The sequence below is a fragment of the Pagrus major genome, chromosome 1 (assembly GCF_040436345.1).
Source record: "Pagrus major chromosome 1, Pma_NU_1.0".
In the NCBI taxonomy this organism is placed as follows: Eukaryota; Metazoa; Chordata; class Actinopteri; order Spariformes; family Sparidae; genus Pagrus; species Pagrus major.
The window spans coordinates 24,921,623-24,939,465 of NC_133215.1; the positions used below are offsets into that span (position 1 = coordinate 24,921,623).

The 17,843-nt window shown below is 41.8% G+C and overlaps 1 protein-coding gene across 5 annotated transcripts in view; it reads right to left on the reverse strand.

The window, feature by feature from the left end:
- The window catches only part of add3a (adducin 3 (gamma) a), a 115,396-nt gene that overhangs the window by 12,821 nt on the left and 84,732 nt on the right, over window positions 1-17,843 (reverse strand). For all 5 annotated transcript variants that reach the window (XM_073471256.1, XM_073471281.1, XM_073471265.1 and 2 more), the window contains 7 exons: window positions 10,519-10,657; window positions 9,588-9,739; window positions 9,421-9,501; window positions 3,820-3,969; window positions 3,367-3,510; window positions 2,492-2,590; window positions 1,103-1,279 (listed from right to left, as the gene is read on the reverse strand). In XM_073471256.1, the coding sequence (XP_073327357.1) occupies window positions 1,103-1,279; window positions 2,492-2,590; window positions 3,367-3,510; window positions 3,820-3,969; window positions 9,421-9,501; window positions 9,588-9,739; window positions 10,519-10,657 (942 nt within the window). The remainder of the gene's footprint in view (window positions 1-1,102; window positions 1,280-2,491; window positions 2,591-3,366; window positions 3,511-3,819; window positions 3,970-9,420; window positions 9,502-9,587; window positions 9,740-10,518; window positions 10,658-17,843) is intronic.

Consider the following 17,843-nt stretch of genomic DNA (forward strand, 5'->3'; position numbering starts at 1 on the left):
CCTCATCTTCGCTTTTCTCTCACACTCCCATTTCCCCTTCTGTCTCTCTCTAGCTGAACTCTCACTTGATCCTGAGGATTTTTCGGACATTTTTCCACACTTGGCCTGGCAGCGAAGTTCTGTTCTTTTTCCTTTCTGTCTGTTTCAATTCATCTCAGTTTCACCGTCAAAGTTACCCTCTCAACTTGACTTGACCTCCTTTTTTTGTCCGGTCAGCTGGGCCACCATGCAACATCTGCAACATCCCGTCTCACATTTTTTACACACTCAAATTAGGAAGTTCTCTGTATTTGTATACTGGTTGTCAAAATAGATGGAGATTCTCACCCTCATTCTCATCACTTTGTCTGGGTCTTGTAAGGAAACAAAGAGCTTATTTGACACAAATGTTGTGTTTTCTGAGGTGTGAGAGACAAAAAGGATGGCAGGGCAGACACAGAGACGACTCGAGAGGGAAGAGAGCAGAGGAAGAGAGAAGGAAGGGGAGAAAAGTGTGGGGTGTGAGAGAGGGGAGACAGAAACAGAAACACTGGGGAGACAGACGATAAGAGAAGCAAAGACAGAAAAAGAGCATAAATAGAGACTTGTTGTCTTTGCATTTTCTGTTATTACAGTTTAGGCTTCAGCAGGGGGCGCTCTTTTCTAACTCTGCAGATAGCTACCCAGTCCCTACCAGCATTATAAAACAAAGGAGAGGATTTCTCTGAGGGAGGAAACATCAGTGCAGGTTCTTTAAAACAGCAAATGTAAAGCATTTATCAATCAATGACAAAGAAAAGCCAAACAAACATTTCGTTACATGAAAAACACACGTATCATCACTTCAAATGAAGAAAAAAACAATCTTTCAGAAGGCTGCAGCATGCAGATCCCAGAGAGGACAAGAAATCTTTAAAGTACTCTTATCTTCATGTATTTTTAATATTTGCCTCTGAGCTAATTTGTGCAAAGTTAACACACAGAACTGAAGTAAAAAGTGAAGGTTAAGTGTTTCGATCATGCCTAGTCATTTAATGAGCCTGAGGCATTATGATAAGCAGATGTGTGTTCTTTCCTATCAGTGTATGTGTGTGTACAAATCCTCTGATGTCTGTGGACTCACCAGGTTATCCAGCATCCTCATCAGAGACTCAAACTCCAGCTCCCCAATCTTCCACTTGTACTGTCCAGCCATGTTGACTGCAGCCGCTGTGGACACGTCGAACACTCGTGATTTGTATTTCTGCGGGTCCAGCACTATGAGGTTGTCCACGCCGCCAGCACACGATATAGCATTCACCTAAAAATCACAAATAAAGAGAGGGATAAACGGAGGGAGAAGCATGTGAGCCTCCACTGACTGATGGCTTATGCAACACAAAATAGACTGAAAGGCCGTTCTATCACCAAATATCTGCAGCATTAGATCATCCACCTTAAATGAGAATCGGCGTATTCTCATTTTAGGACAGACTTCCTGACCGCTTTCCACGCACGAGAAAGATGTAATTTACCAAAACCAAAATGAGATACCCCTCAATCTAAAGCTGCCACAGCACCATGGGATATACAGTACATGGCAACAAACATGGTTGGGGGATTTATTTATAGAAATTAAGCTGGGCTTTGCAGGATGGATTAATGTTTTCTTTTGCTTGACCGGGGAGAGTCAATCAGGAGATTTGGTATGTGTATTACAACGAGGGACACAACAACATCTCTAAAATCCTCCGCTCAAGTGAACACAAAGACACGCAAGAACCCAGCAGCAGAGAAATCGCACACATGACAATGACTTCAAACACTGATACATTATGACATCTGTCAAAGCTCTGCCACTGTACAACACAAGTGATGACGTGTGATCATCTGTTAGTGGTTATTGTAACAATTTTTTTTTCATGCAGTTGAACTGTTGATGTTTAGGTCAGTTATGTTAAGTTTGGATTTGTAGGCTACTGATAGCACTTAAAAGTTTCAAACATTTATAAAACTGTTTATCTGACAACTGCAAATGTAACCTACTGCAAGGGGGACGGATGACAGAATTTATCAATGTCTTATCGGCTAAGGTTTTAAAGATACAATCAGCTGATAATCAATACTGAATAATTAATCATTCACTTCTCCTGCCTGACCTAGATCTCCTGAAATCCCCTCTGCCTCTCTACTGGCTCAGTAAAGAAAAAGGAAGAACACCCTTCTCTGGACCCACATCAACAACAACACATCAGCCTGTTACTCCCCTCATCAAACCTCTAATGGCCTGGCTGAAAGACTGTTTGGCAACATCTTCAACAAAGCAAGAGATTAGGATTTATAGACTGTTGTCAAAAAAGTGAGAGTGCAGAAATGTGAAAATGGCTGTGGAGAGATTAGCTTTAGTGGGAAAGCTGCCGCCCTGCTGGTCTAATTCATGCAAAGGGGAAGGGGAGTGGTGCTGGAATTTGCTGGGTACCCAAAACAGTAGCAGTGTGCCAGTTTGAGTGCGCTGGTGTGTGTGTGTGTGTACCTGGATTTCGCAGGCGTACTGGGCATTGTAGATGTAGTGAAAGGCCTCTTCGACGGTCTCCCCGAGAGCAACCACGCCGTGATTCCTCAGCACTAAAACCTGTAACACACACACAAAGAGAAACTGTGAGTAGGAGCAGCACAACAGTCCGATCAAAGAGTCTTTAGTCTGTTTGGCTGACTTGCTTTAGTTGTGATTGTACAATAATGTGCCCTTTAATAAAAGCGGAACCACCAAAATATTTCTGATTCCATTTATCAACAAGGGTTGGGCTGCTAGACGATGACAGCAGGACCTGAAACAACAGAGCAGCGATGGAAATTCCCTTGAATTCTGCATTTGAGCCAATTTAAATTCTGTAGATATATGATCATTTCAAAAAAGCCAAGAGCAAGGCACTTACATGGGGAAGCACATGCAGACATAGAAAGCAGGAGGTGCACAAGTCAACCAACACGCCGCTGATATTTCAACAGGATACTGGTGGGTTTGACTGTCTTGCTACTGTTTCCCATTCCAAGTACACCACACCCTGATAATTAACCCATTTCTCTTTTTTGACTGCAAGGACAAGGAATAAAAACATCCCTTCCTTGAGAATGTTAAAAATACCTTTCAAGATATGGCGTCCACACATCACAGGCGTTTCCACTGTTCGAACGTTCACTTCTTCACATATCTTTTCATTTATTAAAGTCGCTGCATCTTGACAAGAAATAGCTAAGCACCAACCTCCTTGTAAAACTTGAGAATATGTGTCGTTTTTACACTTCAGTGAAATATAATGTGTTAATTGACTTGCTGCTCATCTAATGGACTGAGGACTGCCCAGCTGGAAGACCTTGCTCAGCGCTTAGTCTTCTTGGTTTTCCTACCTTCGTCGTAGGCCCCAGGGCCTTCTGCAGCTCTCTGCGCTCCTCCTGGTCGTCCAGGCTGCCCTGGTAGTTGTAGTAGGCGATATCACCCAGGATCAATGCCTCCTGGGAAATGGGCAGGATGCCACACTTCATAGATGACACCTAGAGCAGGAGAAAGGTGACAAGAAGGCAGCAGAGGCATGTGAGAGATAAGAAGCTTTGACAGTGTTACAGCTGTTTTATTCATCTGAGTCTGCAGCTGACATTTCTCTGAATACCTCTGTGTGAAGAGTACTTTGAAACTCCTTCTCTATTGACAGCATATGTAAGAATCTTTGTTGCACATCAACCACTTCTCATAACAGTGTCTATTTACAGATATTTATCCTTTTTCAGGTGAGGTGTGATATGTAATGCAAGTCAATTTTTGCAGGGCCAGTTTGAAAACCTTCCAGTGTAACCTGAACTTACAGCAGCCGTGGCAGGAGTGTGCACATGTATGACGCAGCGGATGTCTGGACGTATGGAGTAGATGGCAGCGTGTGGGCTGAAACCCACGGGGTCGATCTTCAGGTTGGTGGAGCCCTGTTCGATCACATCCCCGATGATGTTGACCTTCACCTGGGGAAACAAGGCGAGGAGGAAAATTCAGTGGATGCTTCACGCTTCAGGCTCTCACACACAAGCTGAACAAGCTTTCTGAGAGCTTGACAGCAGCCTCTTCTCGATGGCTCTCCTGAGAATGGAGGGGATATGAACATGATGAGGCCAGAAGAGAGCAGAGGGAGACATACTGTAAAGCTAAACCATGCCCTGATTAGTGTAATCAAATATACTGGGGCACTAAGGCACATCCAGAGACTGACACATAACACACACAGAGCTGATAACATGCCAACATTAACAAAGAAGACATGAACACAAGTCAGAATCAATGAGCGTGACGACAGCAATCACATTATCAACGATTCCTCCTTGCTGTCCGCTCCTCTCCATCAAATGAATTGGAGCATTACCAGGACACATAATGTAGTTGGGGAGTGGACATGACGTCCTTTACTATGACAACTTAATTACCAGCCAGTTAGCAGTTATTAGATTACAGGACAGGAGAGAAGAGAAGAGAGGAGAAGAGCGATGGTGAGAATGATGGAGGTAGAGACCTGGAGGGAAGAGAGTTGGATAACCAGAGAAAATGAGAGGATAAAGACAGATAACTGGACAAGTAGACGGAGACTGAACGAAGACGAGGCCGACTGCAGATGTCAGTCCTCGCTGTAAAACCTAATACCAAACACATCTTTGCCTGCAGACCTTTAACAAAATTACCATCACCGTAACCACATGTTGTTCTGTGATGCAAACCAGAACCTACAGGCTCACATTTCTCCTCCACAATACAACGTCCAAGTGTGTGTTATCACAACAGGAAAGGACATCCATCATCCAGTCTGAGGCTAATGAAATACACCCAGTACACCATGTACAGGTCTCATATTTTACTTACGTGCTGCACTTTGCTCCTTCCTTGAGGAAAACTGTGTTCCAGAAGTAAAATATGAAGCAGAGGATATACCAGAGAAGGGGTGCTGCAGAGAAAGGACTGTGTGCACCCCAATAGGCTACCCTCACCAGCCTCCTTAAAACAAAAAAAGTCCAATGGGAACCAAAAAGTTGAATTAGAAATAATCAGTCCAGTCTGTCCAAATAAGACATTTCTGTGAAGACCTTTTACTGGCTCACAATTTCCTCTGAACCTTATCACTCATACCAATAAACATCACAACGTTAAGAACTATCTATTTGCTTTGGGTCTGGTAAAGTGATCTACATTTTTTACAGTTATCTGCAAATACAGACATTATTTAAGTTGCATTTAAAACTAGAATGGTGCTCAGTAAATCTCATAGCTCAGCGAAGGTCCAACAGTCCCTTTTTGTAATCACTTAGAGATACCAGATATCTAAATATGCCAGATTGTTTTCATCAAGATCCATTAATTATTAACAAAAAGGGGTAAAATCTAGCAATGTCATAGAAAGTGAGAAAGAATTCCCGGATCCGCCCCTTTATCCGGATCTAAACCAAAAGTTACCGGGGTCTATTCTGGGCTGAGACCAATCTGCCATCAAAGCTTCGTGGAGATCCGTTCAGTAGTTTTTTGGTAATCCTGCTCACAAACCAACCAAAAAACAAATAGACACATTTTACACATTAAAGTGTGTTTGCAGGTCCTGGGGAGTACTGCTGCATATGTGAAAAAAGCCTTTTGTGGCTCCAGAAGAAGCTGCATGTAATCTGATAAACTGCCTCCAGTGATGTCACTCAGTGGCTAAGTTGCATTGTGGGTAGTATCAACAACATGTCAAACTAATGCATTAGTGTGAAACATATCTATATTCAGCAAACCAACATGTTTTGTTTTGCAACTATAACGCAAGGAATCTATGTCTGTCCGTCTTTGGTTCGCAAATCTCGAGAACTGTTCATCCAATCTACTTCACACTCGGCAGGTTTGTGGATAAGGACCTGAGGAGGTGCAGTGCCGAATTTGGTGCAATTTGGACAAACTACACTTTTACAATATTAAGAATGTTTGAATAAACAGGGAACTCTACCGATACCAGAGGCCAAGCAATTGAGCAGGCACATTTTGAACGGGCACTGCACAAATTTTTTTTTCTGGCACTGATCTAGAAAAATATTGATGAATTAAAACACCAGGGTGGAGTCAACAGCTTGCTGGTGATCTCTGGGTCAACTCAGGCTGAAAACCCCCTGAGACACGTCCTCTGTGGTGCTCTGCCTGTTAACAGCTATATGGATGCTTGGATGGATTACTGTCTATTGATCTTTCACCCAGCAGAGGAAAGTGAATGGCACCAGCCGAGCGTAACTAACTACCGCCATCTTTGTCTCTCCACAAACAGCTACGGCCAGCTGTCAGGCGAATCGAACATCGATTGGTTCACACATCACATGTTCAGTACAGTATTAGTTCGCCCTGTCACGTCCTTCAAAGTGCAGCAGCCCGTCAGTCAAAGCCGCCCCACTGCTGAGGGGCCCTTCTGACAAACATAGCACTTCTAATTATACAAAGATGCCAAAGGACGTGTCAGAAAGAATCTGAAATGTGACGCGGCTGGTTGGAAAGCAGATGATAAGGAGTCCAGGAGAGTTGGGCCTGAGGAAGAAGTGTGTGGAAACTGAAAGCCGAACAAGAAATCCCTGGATTACTTGAAAGGTGATTCAAGTTAAACAGCTTGACTTCAAACTTCTGACCCGCTGACACAAAGTTGATCTTTATCGCTGCACTGACATCAAACTCAACTAAAAGATGAGCCAAAAACACTCAGATGGACCAAACTGTGAATTTGTTTTTGGACTCAAATGACCCAGCCTTCATCTCAGAGCTCAAATAAAGAGATTGCGAGGGTGAGGCATATGGAAACTGACCAAAGCCAACTAACTCCAGCCTCCGCCCAGCTGACCCCAACACGACCTCTCACACTCTTTATTCTGGCTGACCTCCTCCTAATCAATCTGTTTACCTCTCTAAACACTTGAACTCAACCATGTTAAACTATAGAGATCACTACATCAAAACAGGCTGAGCGAGAAGAAGAAGGGGAGGAGATTAGAGAGAGAGAGAGAGAGAGACTAAGCAGAGACAGACTGGCATCAAAACACAAACAGACTAAAACACAGTCGGAGCAATGAGAAAGTGCCAGACGACATAATTTTGTTGTGACTCCCGTCAGCTGCAGCGCTGTGGTCACCGTGCTCGTATAGACAACCACAGTGAAGATGGATGTGGTCCAGACGCACAAGCTAAAAATACATTTTTTAAATGATGACTTGGGCCTACATTTTAGCGTGCTGCCTGCAACAATTTGTTCCGTAATTAGCTGTTAGCAAAAAGTTTCAAAATGAGCTATTTAACTACTATGTTTGTCTGTTTAGTACTAGCTCAACAGTACTTTAATTCTACTGTGTTTAGTAGTTAGACTGTTCATTTGAACTCAATCTTGGTAAGAAACAAAGCAACATCATTTTTACACATGAAATATTTAATCTGTTAGCTAAAGACAGGTGACTTACAAGTGTGGAGCTCTAAAATAACATTAACTACAGTATCATTCTTGAGGAGCAGAGCAGCATCTGGACTTATTTTGAGGTAGCTAGCAGCAGCCACTACATCTTTGTGGGGTTGTAAAGTTGAGCCAGATGTTACACAGACAATTCATTAATCTATTTATCCAACAGAGAGCAAACCATTATTCTTTAGTTAACCTAAATCAGGTAGTTAGGATTAGCACTGATGAATATACACTAAATAAACTAAAATAGCCTTTATTTTTAATTCAGGTTGTGGCTTTTGTTAGACAGATATCATAATTTCTGCATAAATATATAAATTTAAATATGTTTTTCCTGCCAAGTGAACTTTTGCATTGTATTTCCAAGTAACTAATGCACAAAGCTGTGTTTTCCTTGAGAATAGCTTGTGAAAGGTCTCACTGTAAAACTACTGTAGCTTAGTTGATTGTCGGACTGTGTGTTATGCCTCAGGACTGCCAACAAGGTGGAGCAAGAAACAGCTCAAACTAAACTACAGCTGAGTTTCATTGCATATCTCTCTACCTGCCGGCCACACAGTGAAATCTGCCTGTCAGCAGTATGGCTACCATTACATCCTACACCTGGTGCCACATTATACAGGTGTGTGTGTATGTTTGCACAGGTGTTGAAGATAAACGAGGAGATAAGTTTAAAAAAGCAGACAGAACAGAGGATGGAGAATGATATGACTCAAGTGTTTTTGTCGTAAAACATAAAAATTCTGGGGGGTTATGTGGCTTAGTTTGGTAGATGCAGATAAATAATCTTCCTGAATATCAAACAAACCACAAACACCAGAAACACGAGAAGCATGAAGAGAATTTATTACCACTAGGCAAGCTGATATTTTCTTTAATGTCAGCTCATGTTTGAAATATCATACTGCATATGGAAATACTCAACTCAACTGGTGTTTTAAATATAGAAACAAATTTTGGAAATCTTGTGATTTACAAAAAAAAGGACAATACTGATGTTTAAGTGCTTTTTGTGAATCAAAAACTGAATTGTCCACCTGTCTGGTCCTGCCAAGCTTATGTTGTTATTTTATTCAAGTTCAGTCTGTCTACAAAACTACTTAGAAAGTAGAGTGAGAGAAAGAGGAAAACAGCCAGAGACAAACAGATGGAAACAGAAACTGAATTAGAGGGAGTTCAAAAGAAAACAAGGCTGCCGACAGATTATTACACACATTATTGCACATCTATTGACACGGCATGCCCAGCGCTGTGACGACATGTGTACTCTTTGCACCGAAACTAGACGGACAAACAGCCTGAAACACAATATTTGCTGAGTTGATACAGGAGAGACTGAGAGGAGGGAGGCTCTTGTCAGGCTCGAGCAAAGCCAGTGACATTGAACATGACAATCACATGTACAGAGAGAGAAAAGGATGCATGTTGTACTTTGTGGCGCCAAAGATTCATCTACTATTTTCCCCCTTCGTACAATTCAAGGAAGTGAATTGAAGGAAGTAAATGGCTGATTAAGCAAAGTAGAAAAGCATTAGTCCCATCCAGTGAAGGTCAAAACAGTAATAGGACTGTTGGCAAACATACACAGACACGGACATTCATTTTGTTTCACTGTAACCAACGGCCTAGATAAGCTCTAAAATTAATTTATAAATAGTAGCTTTGCTGTTGGGATCTTACTTCCTTCTGTTTCAATTCAAAAGCTACACAAACACTTCAATAAAAATGTCAATCTTAGTTTTTGTAAAAAAAAAAAAAAAAAGAAACCCACCTCCCAACTCAGAACTCACCACTTCAACTTCAATTTATAATGAAATGATAAGATTAGACTTTTGTCCAGTTCAATTAAATTACCTCTCCTATTTTTGCTATTTCTTCTTATTTTACAGCGGAAATACAATTATACGTTGTAAGGCTGAGTATATAATTAAATAACTATGTTGGGAACAATCCACGGCGTCTTGTGTCTTACCAGGTTTGATGCAGACGCCTCAGCGAATGACAGTCCTCTGGGGATGATAAGGATGTGGTCTTGCTCTTTACTGATTCGACCCTGAGACAAGAAAAAGTCAAGGGTAAATATAGAGTACTATATAGTAAAATTGGGATTCAGTTGAGCTCTCGGCTGCAGCATCTTACTGTGATGTAGGAGTTGGCGAAGTGCGCCCAGCTGAACAGGTCCACCAGTCTGTAGAGGCTGGCCAGTTTACAGCGTGTCAGCTTCTCGCCTTTCACCATCGTGCTGGTTTCCACTCCGTACATGTCGTTGATGGGAGTGACCATCCCCAGACCTAAACAAAGAAAAGACATGATTGATTAATCAAGGGTGAAAAAATTGTCTGTGTACATTCCTCTGTGAATTTATTGATTTGATACTTTTACAGTATTTATAGCGCAAATAAGACATGGAAAGCTCACTTTCGACAACATTTTCTTCTTTTCATTCAAGTCTACTAGAACAAACTCACTTCAGTTGTGCGTTAGAGGTCACACACTATGCACCTTTATCCTCTTCTCCTTACAACGACAGTCACACAGGATCACTGTCCAACATCTGTCTTTCTATCCAATGATGTATTGGACACATCTGGCTCCACGAGTCTGAATTTCCACGCTGAGGTGATGTAAACAACACTCCAACCTTGAATACTTTGTTTACCGCCAACGCCCCCTTAGACTTACTCATTACGGGTGTATTTTAAGGAAGAGCTTAACCGAACTACTATATAGCCTTTAACGTGTAATTCAGCATTAGTCGCGCATTCCAGCGCTGTGATTAGAAGCAGACTTCACATATGGACTCCTGGACAGAATTCACAGAGGATCAAACCCCAGAGAAAATATGCGCAGCTCTTCCGGAGTCTGGGGTTGGGTCGTCTCGGGGTATTTCTGCCCTTGAGCGCACAAACCTCATGTTTGTGTATGTATCGCCTCTGTTCAAATACCGATGTTTTGTTTTGTTTTTCAGTGCAGTGCAAAGCGGCTGCACCCTGGGCAAGGGTGGCATGTTGTGGTGAATGTTAGTGTCTGGTTGCCCGGGGTGACAGGCCACAGGATTGTGGGTACTCACTGAGGGGGGAGGTGTTGAAGCCGGCCACTGAGCTGGCCATGAAGAAGTCAGCGATCTGTCTGAGGGCCAGCAGGCCGGTGGGGTTGTTGCCCTTCCGCTGCTGCTCCTGGATCAAACTCTCCAACTCCTCTTTGAAGGCCTGGAAGAGAAGAGGAGGGAGAAAGAGTTGAGAGAGGTAATAATGTGACACAGAGAGACAAGCTGCCTACACGGATATCCCTACATGCACATGGGAAAAGGTATTTTTCCAACACCAAAAAGCCTATTAGAATTAATATTCTCATATGACTTTTAAAGTACAATATCAAGCCTGAAGATGAACAATATCCAAATATGCAGATCTTTACTTTCGGGCACAAGATTAGTTAATCAGGTGTTAAACTTAGGTGGTGTTTCACTTAAACAGTGAAAGAATAACATTTATTTCACTTTGAAGCCATCTTCAAAGTGAAATAAATGAGTTTTTCCAGGCTAATCAACTTTCTTGAACTGTAATGAAATGTAAAAGATGAAAAGATGGAGAGAAATGATGGTGAGACAGATTAGAGTAGAGGGAAGTAGAGAGAGGGAACAGGGGATTAGCGGTGACAGGAGGATGAAAGAGTAAAAAGATGTGGGAACATTAAGAAGGACAGGAAGAGCGGGAATAAAGAGAGGAAGAACGAGGGAGACGTGTTAATCACAGATTAGACACACTCCTCGAGTGTCAATCTGAATCGACCTCAAACACTCTATGAAGCTGGATCAGGATAGGCCGGCTGCCCAACACGCTGAGTCAGGATTGGATGTCCGGCTAGCTCGCAGCCCGTGCTACTATTGGCTGCTTGGTTTGACAGTGTGTGTGTGGCTAATCCTCATGTCCAGACTATAGTCATCTGTTGAACCCACAGACACAGTCCAGTATATGCTAACCGCTCTTATGCAAGACAACACACACACACACACACACACACACACACACACACACACACACACACACACACACACACACACACACAGCTGGTTTTGTTACATCATATAAAGTACTGTATGATTTTATGCATTCACTTTCCTTCAAAGCAAATACTCCTCATCATTCACATTACTTCTCACAAGGAAGATCATGACAGACAGCCTGGATGCTAAAGTCTGAGTAACTATTCATGTTCAGACATGTTATGTTTATTACAGGTGCAGTCAAAGCCAGACTGCAGACTAGCAGCAGGTAATACTGGACGTATAGACGCTCATAATCTTAATAAGGTTGTTAACCTCTCAGGAGGCACACTCACCTCCCCCTGCGGCTACCGTAATTAAAGCTGTGAGCACTACAGACGTTGTTTCTTTCTTGTTTTATTTCAGCACTTTGTAGCACTTGACATGCACATTAGTTTAGTGGTTGATAGAAGGGAGCATAGAAATGCTCCGACACAGAGACATAATGAACAAAGTGGAGGTTAAAACACTACTGGGCGGTGACATTTCTGCTGTTGAGTCTGATATTTTCCATATCAGGACACCATGATTTGACATCCATTTGCTTTCAACCATGTCTCCAGTTTAACACATGGTCAGTTCCACCTAAAAACAGTTTACTGGCAAAGCAACCTCAAGCAGAAGCATTGTTGCCATGTAACCTTTAGTTTTCTGTACTTTGAGCACTGATTAAAGGAGACCTATTATGCTTTTTTCCCCCCTTTCCTTCAGTGTGTTATAAATGTTCCTGCATGTAAAAGATCTTGAAAGTTAAAAAGGTCAAAGTCCACACCAACAGAGGCTTACTATTTACACCATCTCCCTACTACATATAAATGATTTCCAGCTTGCTTCTGAGTCATTTTAGATCTGTTTTTGCTCTGTATGTATCATTTTACTCATACTTCTTTGTGTCATAGTCATTACTGGATGTTGACTAATAATTTCCTTCAAACATATTTCCTCCTTTTGGTTGACCATCCTATTCCCTATCCTGCATTACATATGCAAATACATACACACTATTGCCTGTCTGGTCTAGACTCTAAATCAACTTCATCTCGTCACAGAGTTCACTGACTGTGAATCCACTTTAACTTCCTGTTGGAAATTTTAAACCTCTGATGGAAATCTGTGGCAAAGTGAGCACAGTCTGAGAGTGAAAATAGGCCATGACACTGTTTCCATGCGATGACTCCTCCAGCAGGCCAATATTCAACACATCCAATATTCATGCCTTTATTTCATTCCAGTGTTTCATGCACATTCCCAAAGGAGCTGCATTTGTGCACAAAAACATCTATGACGCATAACTTCCCCTTGTCTCTGCCCCCCACATCCCATCAAGTCACCCCACAGGACGCTCCATTAGTGTTATGCGAATGGGTTTTATGCCCATGTGGGGGTGTTTTGTTAAAAGTGGAGCAACCCCCCCGTGTCAGGACACATACAGTCCCGGAGCACCGCTGGTTCTGATCCCAAGCCAGACATTCCTCCGTCCCTAGTGGCAAGGTTGCTGTGACAACCGGCCTGTTGCGGATGTCTGACAGTGGTGGGTCAGGGTTTTTTGTGTTCAGTTGCTGTTGTTGTTCTGGGCATTTCTGTTTCAAAGTGCACCGTCACATTGGCATTGGAGCCACGGTGCTAAAGACGCAGTTTACTGGGGCCAGAGCACAGACACATGTCCCTCAGGCAGAATCTGTGCTCATGACTCGACAAGAAGGGTCTTTGTTTTGGGTCTGTGCTGGAGGTTTCACGTTAGCTTGACACTGTCAGCTAGCTCTTATGGTTGCTCTTATAAAATGTTTCACAAGGACTCCTTTTCAAATTTCAGTCTTTCTTTATTCATTCAGAAAGAGTACAAAGTGTTGAAGCCAGGTTTACAGGACAGTTTGTGACTTCTTTTTCATGAAAAGCTTAAACAATATCAGGAGTTCATCACTATGAGCGATCATTTTTCACATTAAAGTGTCTTGTGATTAATTGTTAAGATAAACATATTGAACAAAGCAGCTTTTATAATCACACATTGTTTGCTGCAATTCAAGACATACTGTAGGCACAGGATCACCTTTGTTTTTAAAAATACTGTCTGATACACTTCAGACAAACTTTCAACAACACACCAGACTCACAGCATTTTGGAATGAAACCTATTAGAAAAAAGCATAATAACACACATCCACAAACACACACACTACCAGGCATCTGCTCTACAATTTGTGTGTGTATTCCCAAGAAGATTATGACAGCAGGGATTTGATTCCCATCATCTAAACAGATTAATCCTGTGGCCTAATGTGGATGGTATCATTAATATTTCAGTACAACCCCCACATCTGCATCAATAAAAATAACACATCAAGTGGGTTTTTTAGCTGATGTGGCGTGTCTGCTCCACTCTGATTACGCTTCTCCTTCAACCCAAAGAACAGGAAGTCAGGCGACCCTTCAACATGGCATTATATTACATCATCCCAGTTACAGCACACTCACCCCTGGAGTGAAAAATAACACAAATATCCATCTTCTACCCTGTCAGATTAAAATCACTGACAGCCGACCAGACTAAGCAGGTCTCTCCACTTACTGGAGGAAAAAATGTTATCCAATCAGAGAAATGAAAAAGTGTTTCCGTGACTGCTGCGAAACGGCAAAAGCTAATCTTTCAAAATGGAAATGTGGCGGTCTTGAGAGAATTAAGTTGATGTGCAGATTGGAGATTGGCCAGCCCTTCAGTGGAGCAGCCTGAGAGTGGGGAGAGTAGTAAAACACAGCCACTTCCTTTGAGTAACAAAAGTTTGATTAGAGAAATCAAACATCTGCAGCTTTAAAGAGTCTGACACAGATATGTTTCAGACATTCTCTCTTAAGGTGAGAATTGGTTCATGCTGAGAAATAATCTTTTGGTTTCCTCCACAGGTCATTCTGAATGAGCTGTCAGGGTTCATGTCTTATTTAAGGACATGACATCAGGGCAGATGCTTCCTGAAAAGAATACTTCATACTTAACTAGCTGGTGGACAAAAATACACTTTCACATGCATATTTTAGATCATCTGGGAAAAAATAAACTTTTCTTCGAATTCTCACTCTCACAGGAAGTTTCTAGTCTTCCAAGAGGTTGTGTCATTTGACCTCCAAAGAAGTTTCCTTTTGTTATGGTTCCCTTGTTTCTGGTTCAGTTATTGTTACAGATACAGGTGACGCTTAAACTGCTGTACGTCATCGTGTGGGAAAGGAAGACGAGACTTTTTATGACTTTGTTTGAAGCAAAGCCGATGATCCTGCACGCCTGTGCTTGTGCACTGATCAAAGAAGTGTGTCGCGCCCGATGGTTTCAGCATTACCTCACACACACTCCCGTCCTCTTGTGAAGTGCAACTATTAGGGTTTGACCTGAGTCACTACAGCAGAGTTTAAGAACCTGGGCTTGGAAACAACAGCAACAAGTAGCTTGCATTGTAGTAAACAAGGCTTTATCAGCTGAATATCAAATGTCAACTTCTGTTTTCTTATACCTGCGATCAGTTTGTTTTGGGGTCATTTCCTGCAGCAGGTTAGATTACATTTCTCACTGCACCACAGTTCATCTGGAAGAACATAGTGACCTGCATTTTCATCCAAGCTCCAGTTACATTAATCTCAGCTGGCCGAATAAACCAAACCACAGGTATAACCTCGGCAAAGTCTAAGCAAATCCCCATAGATACTTGTCAGAAGAAGACTTTCACATACAGACATACATGAGAAGATGGATAAAAGGAAACACACACACACACACACACACACACACAGACCCACACAGAGAACAGGTGAGGCCTGTAATTTCAGCCACAGCCTCCACGGTTATGTCAGCACAATGCTGTTCTTTCAAGCCACCAACGTGACAGTGTTACAAAGTAGGAGAGTGCCTGCCTGCAATCTTGCCAATGCTATTGATTGCCCCCATCTTATCCCAGAGTGTGCGTCAGTGAAATTGGTGCTCGACTGCAGCTCCTTCGCTGCATGAACTCTCTGCCCCTTTTCTTGAGGGATGAACTTGTTCACCCCGACAGGAAGTTCAGGGAAATCAGAGCAGAGGAGATCATCTACATTGATCAGATTCTTAAAAGTGACAATAAAGTCTATCAATGTATGATTTATATATACTGGGTGCCAGTACATGAGCTCCTGTTACTTTAAATGATTCTGATACCTCAACCTTTTATTTCATGCATCATGAGGCCAGGGATTGAAGTGGCCCTAAAACTGAGTCAAAGGCTGTTTATGACAGAATGAATAAAGGAAGGAAAGAAGAAACACTGACTTTTAGAAAGACATTGACAAAAAAAACTAATTGGTTACGTCATGACTGATGTCCGATCAACACTCAAACCAATCCACCACACTGAAGCGGTAGAAATAGGTTCATGCACCAGCTTCAACAAGAAAAATCATTTACAATTATTTTATTTAGTGACCAAAACATTTCTGTCTGTGATTCTGAATGAAAAATGTTGATTTCAGTTTAAAGCTAATGCACAGAGGGGATTCTTTTGACTTTTGGCCGATGCTTTTGAGGTTGCACACGAGCTAAAGTGGACTTAGTGACATTTCAGTGTGTTACCCTCTAATCCTGAGGGCACTGCTCCACTGCTGGAGGTTTTGCAAAGTTCAGCACCCAAGAAATGTCGTGAAATGCCAAACTGAAGCACAGCGGCTCAGACATGGCTCGGAGGGGAGAGGCGGTGGTTTTAAGAAAGAGTCTCTGGAGTGAGTTCAACCACTAATGTTCTATCAAATGAGACCTTCAGGACTTTAAAAAGAAAAAGGGAAAACATCATAGAGAACGGTCGTGGCATTTGCCTCACATGAGGGGTTTCTCGGCAAAGCGTCATGAATTATCCACTTGTGTTTTCTGGCAAGTGGGAGGGAAGAGGAGAAAATGTGAACTTCCTCTGAAAACCACAGGACTACTGCAAAAGAGGCTGAGTAAATTTGCCACTTGGCATCAGTAAATCATTTCTATGGATGATGAACAAACTGTGCCACAAGAAGTGGAGAGAGGAGGAGAGGAAAACCTAATAGCAGGGGTAAAAGCAAGACGAGCAGAGATGCAGAAAATAGAAGCAGCATGTAGAAGTTCAACTCAAATTCAATTTCACCTGATTTAATTTCAAGCTTCTGAGCGATTCTGACCTTTTGACTTTTTGGTTTTGCAAATAACGTCACGGCAACCTAGTTCCCAGCAGCTACAGAGAAACACAAAGAGAGGCTGAACCACGCAATTTAACACCAACAAATTAATATCATGATTTACCAACCATGACATCATGAGACTTGGATTTGCAGCCAGAATCTGTAAGCTCAGAAAAGCACCACAGTGCGCCTCACAAACCACCTCAAGGCAAATTTCAATCCTTGTATGTCATACAAAATGCTATTTGTGTTAACCAACATTACCACCAAAAAAAAATCCTTTCTTCCTTCCTCATATGAGTTTAAAATATCAAATAAATGAAGTTATAGTAACTCTAAAGCAGACTGACACACATGTAAGACAGAAGTTCAATAAGGGGAAAAAAAGACTTGTGAAGGACTCTGTCATATATTTCTCCGTTCTTGGCGCTGCAAGTGTCTTTAATTTAGGGTTTAATTTAAGTAAATAATTTATAAGGATTTACATTCTCTGAAAGGTCTGGAGTGTTTTATGGTTTATGTTTGTGATCCAGAGAGGCTTGATTAAACACAGCTGGCAGTACATCTTTTGTAACATAATAGCAGCTATTTTAATTTGGCTTCGTGATAGCCTTCATTTAGCAAAAAAACTAATTAAAACAGAAAACACAACACCAAAAACACCCAAATCTGAATCCCAAAATTGAAAGCCAAATACCTATCCAAAGAATGACTATCCGAATAATTGAATATTTGGGTGCTGCCCCAATTCTTATATCGAAATCCAATCATGTTTTCTTCCTTTAAAAAAAAATACGACATGTGTGTAAAGACTTGAACCAACCAGGTTCCACCAATAATCTCATGACATCCACCTATCAATTAATCAACTTTAAACAGCACAACTTTTATCTAGCTAGCTAGCAACAGCATGATACGCCCGTGTGTGTTACTCATGCCCACTTTTCAATGCTCAAATCAAATTCCTTCACGTATTACGTCCGATCTGTCTGTCCTGTTTCTCTAAGAAATATGTCACAATATGGAATCTAGATAATCTCAAAAAGCTGTTTCATCTGGACTTGAATGCAACAACAAATAAACAGTATTTAAGTATTTCAAATGCTATTCCCCGATCTAAAATCTTGAGGATTTTGTTACTCCAAATTCTACAGAAGACATGAAAACATTACCACCTTTCATGCTGAAAA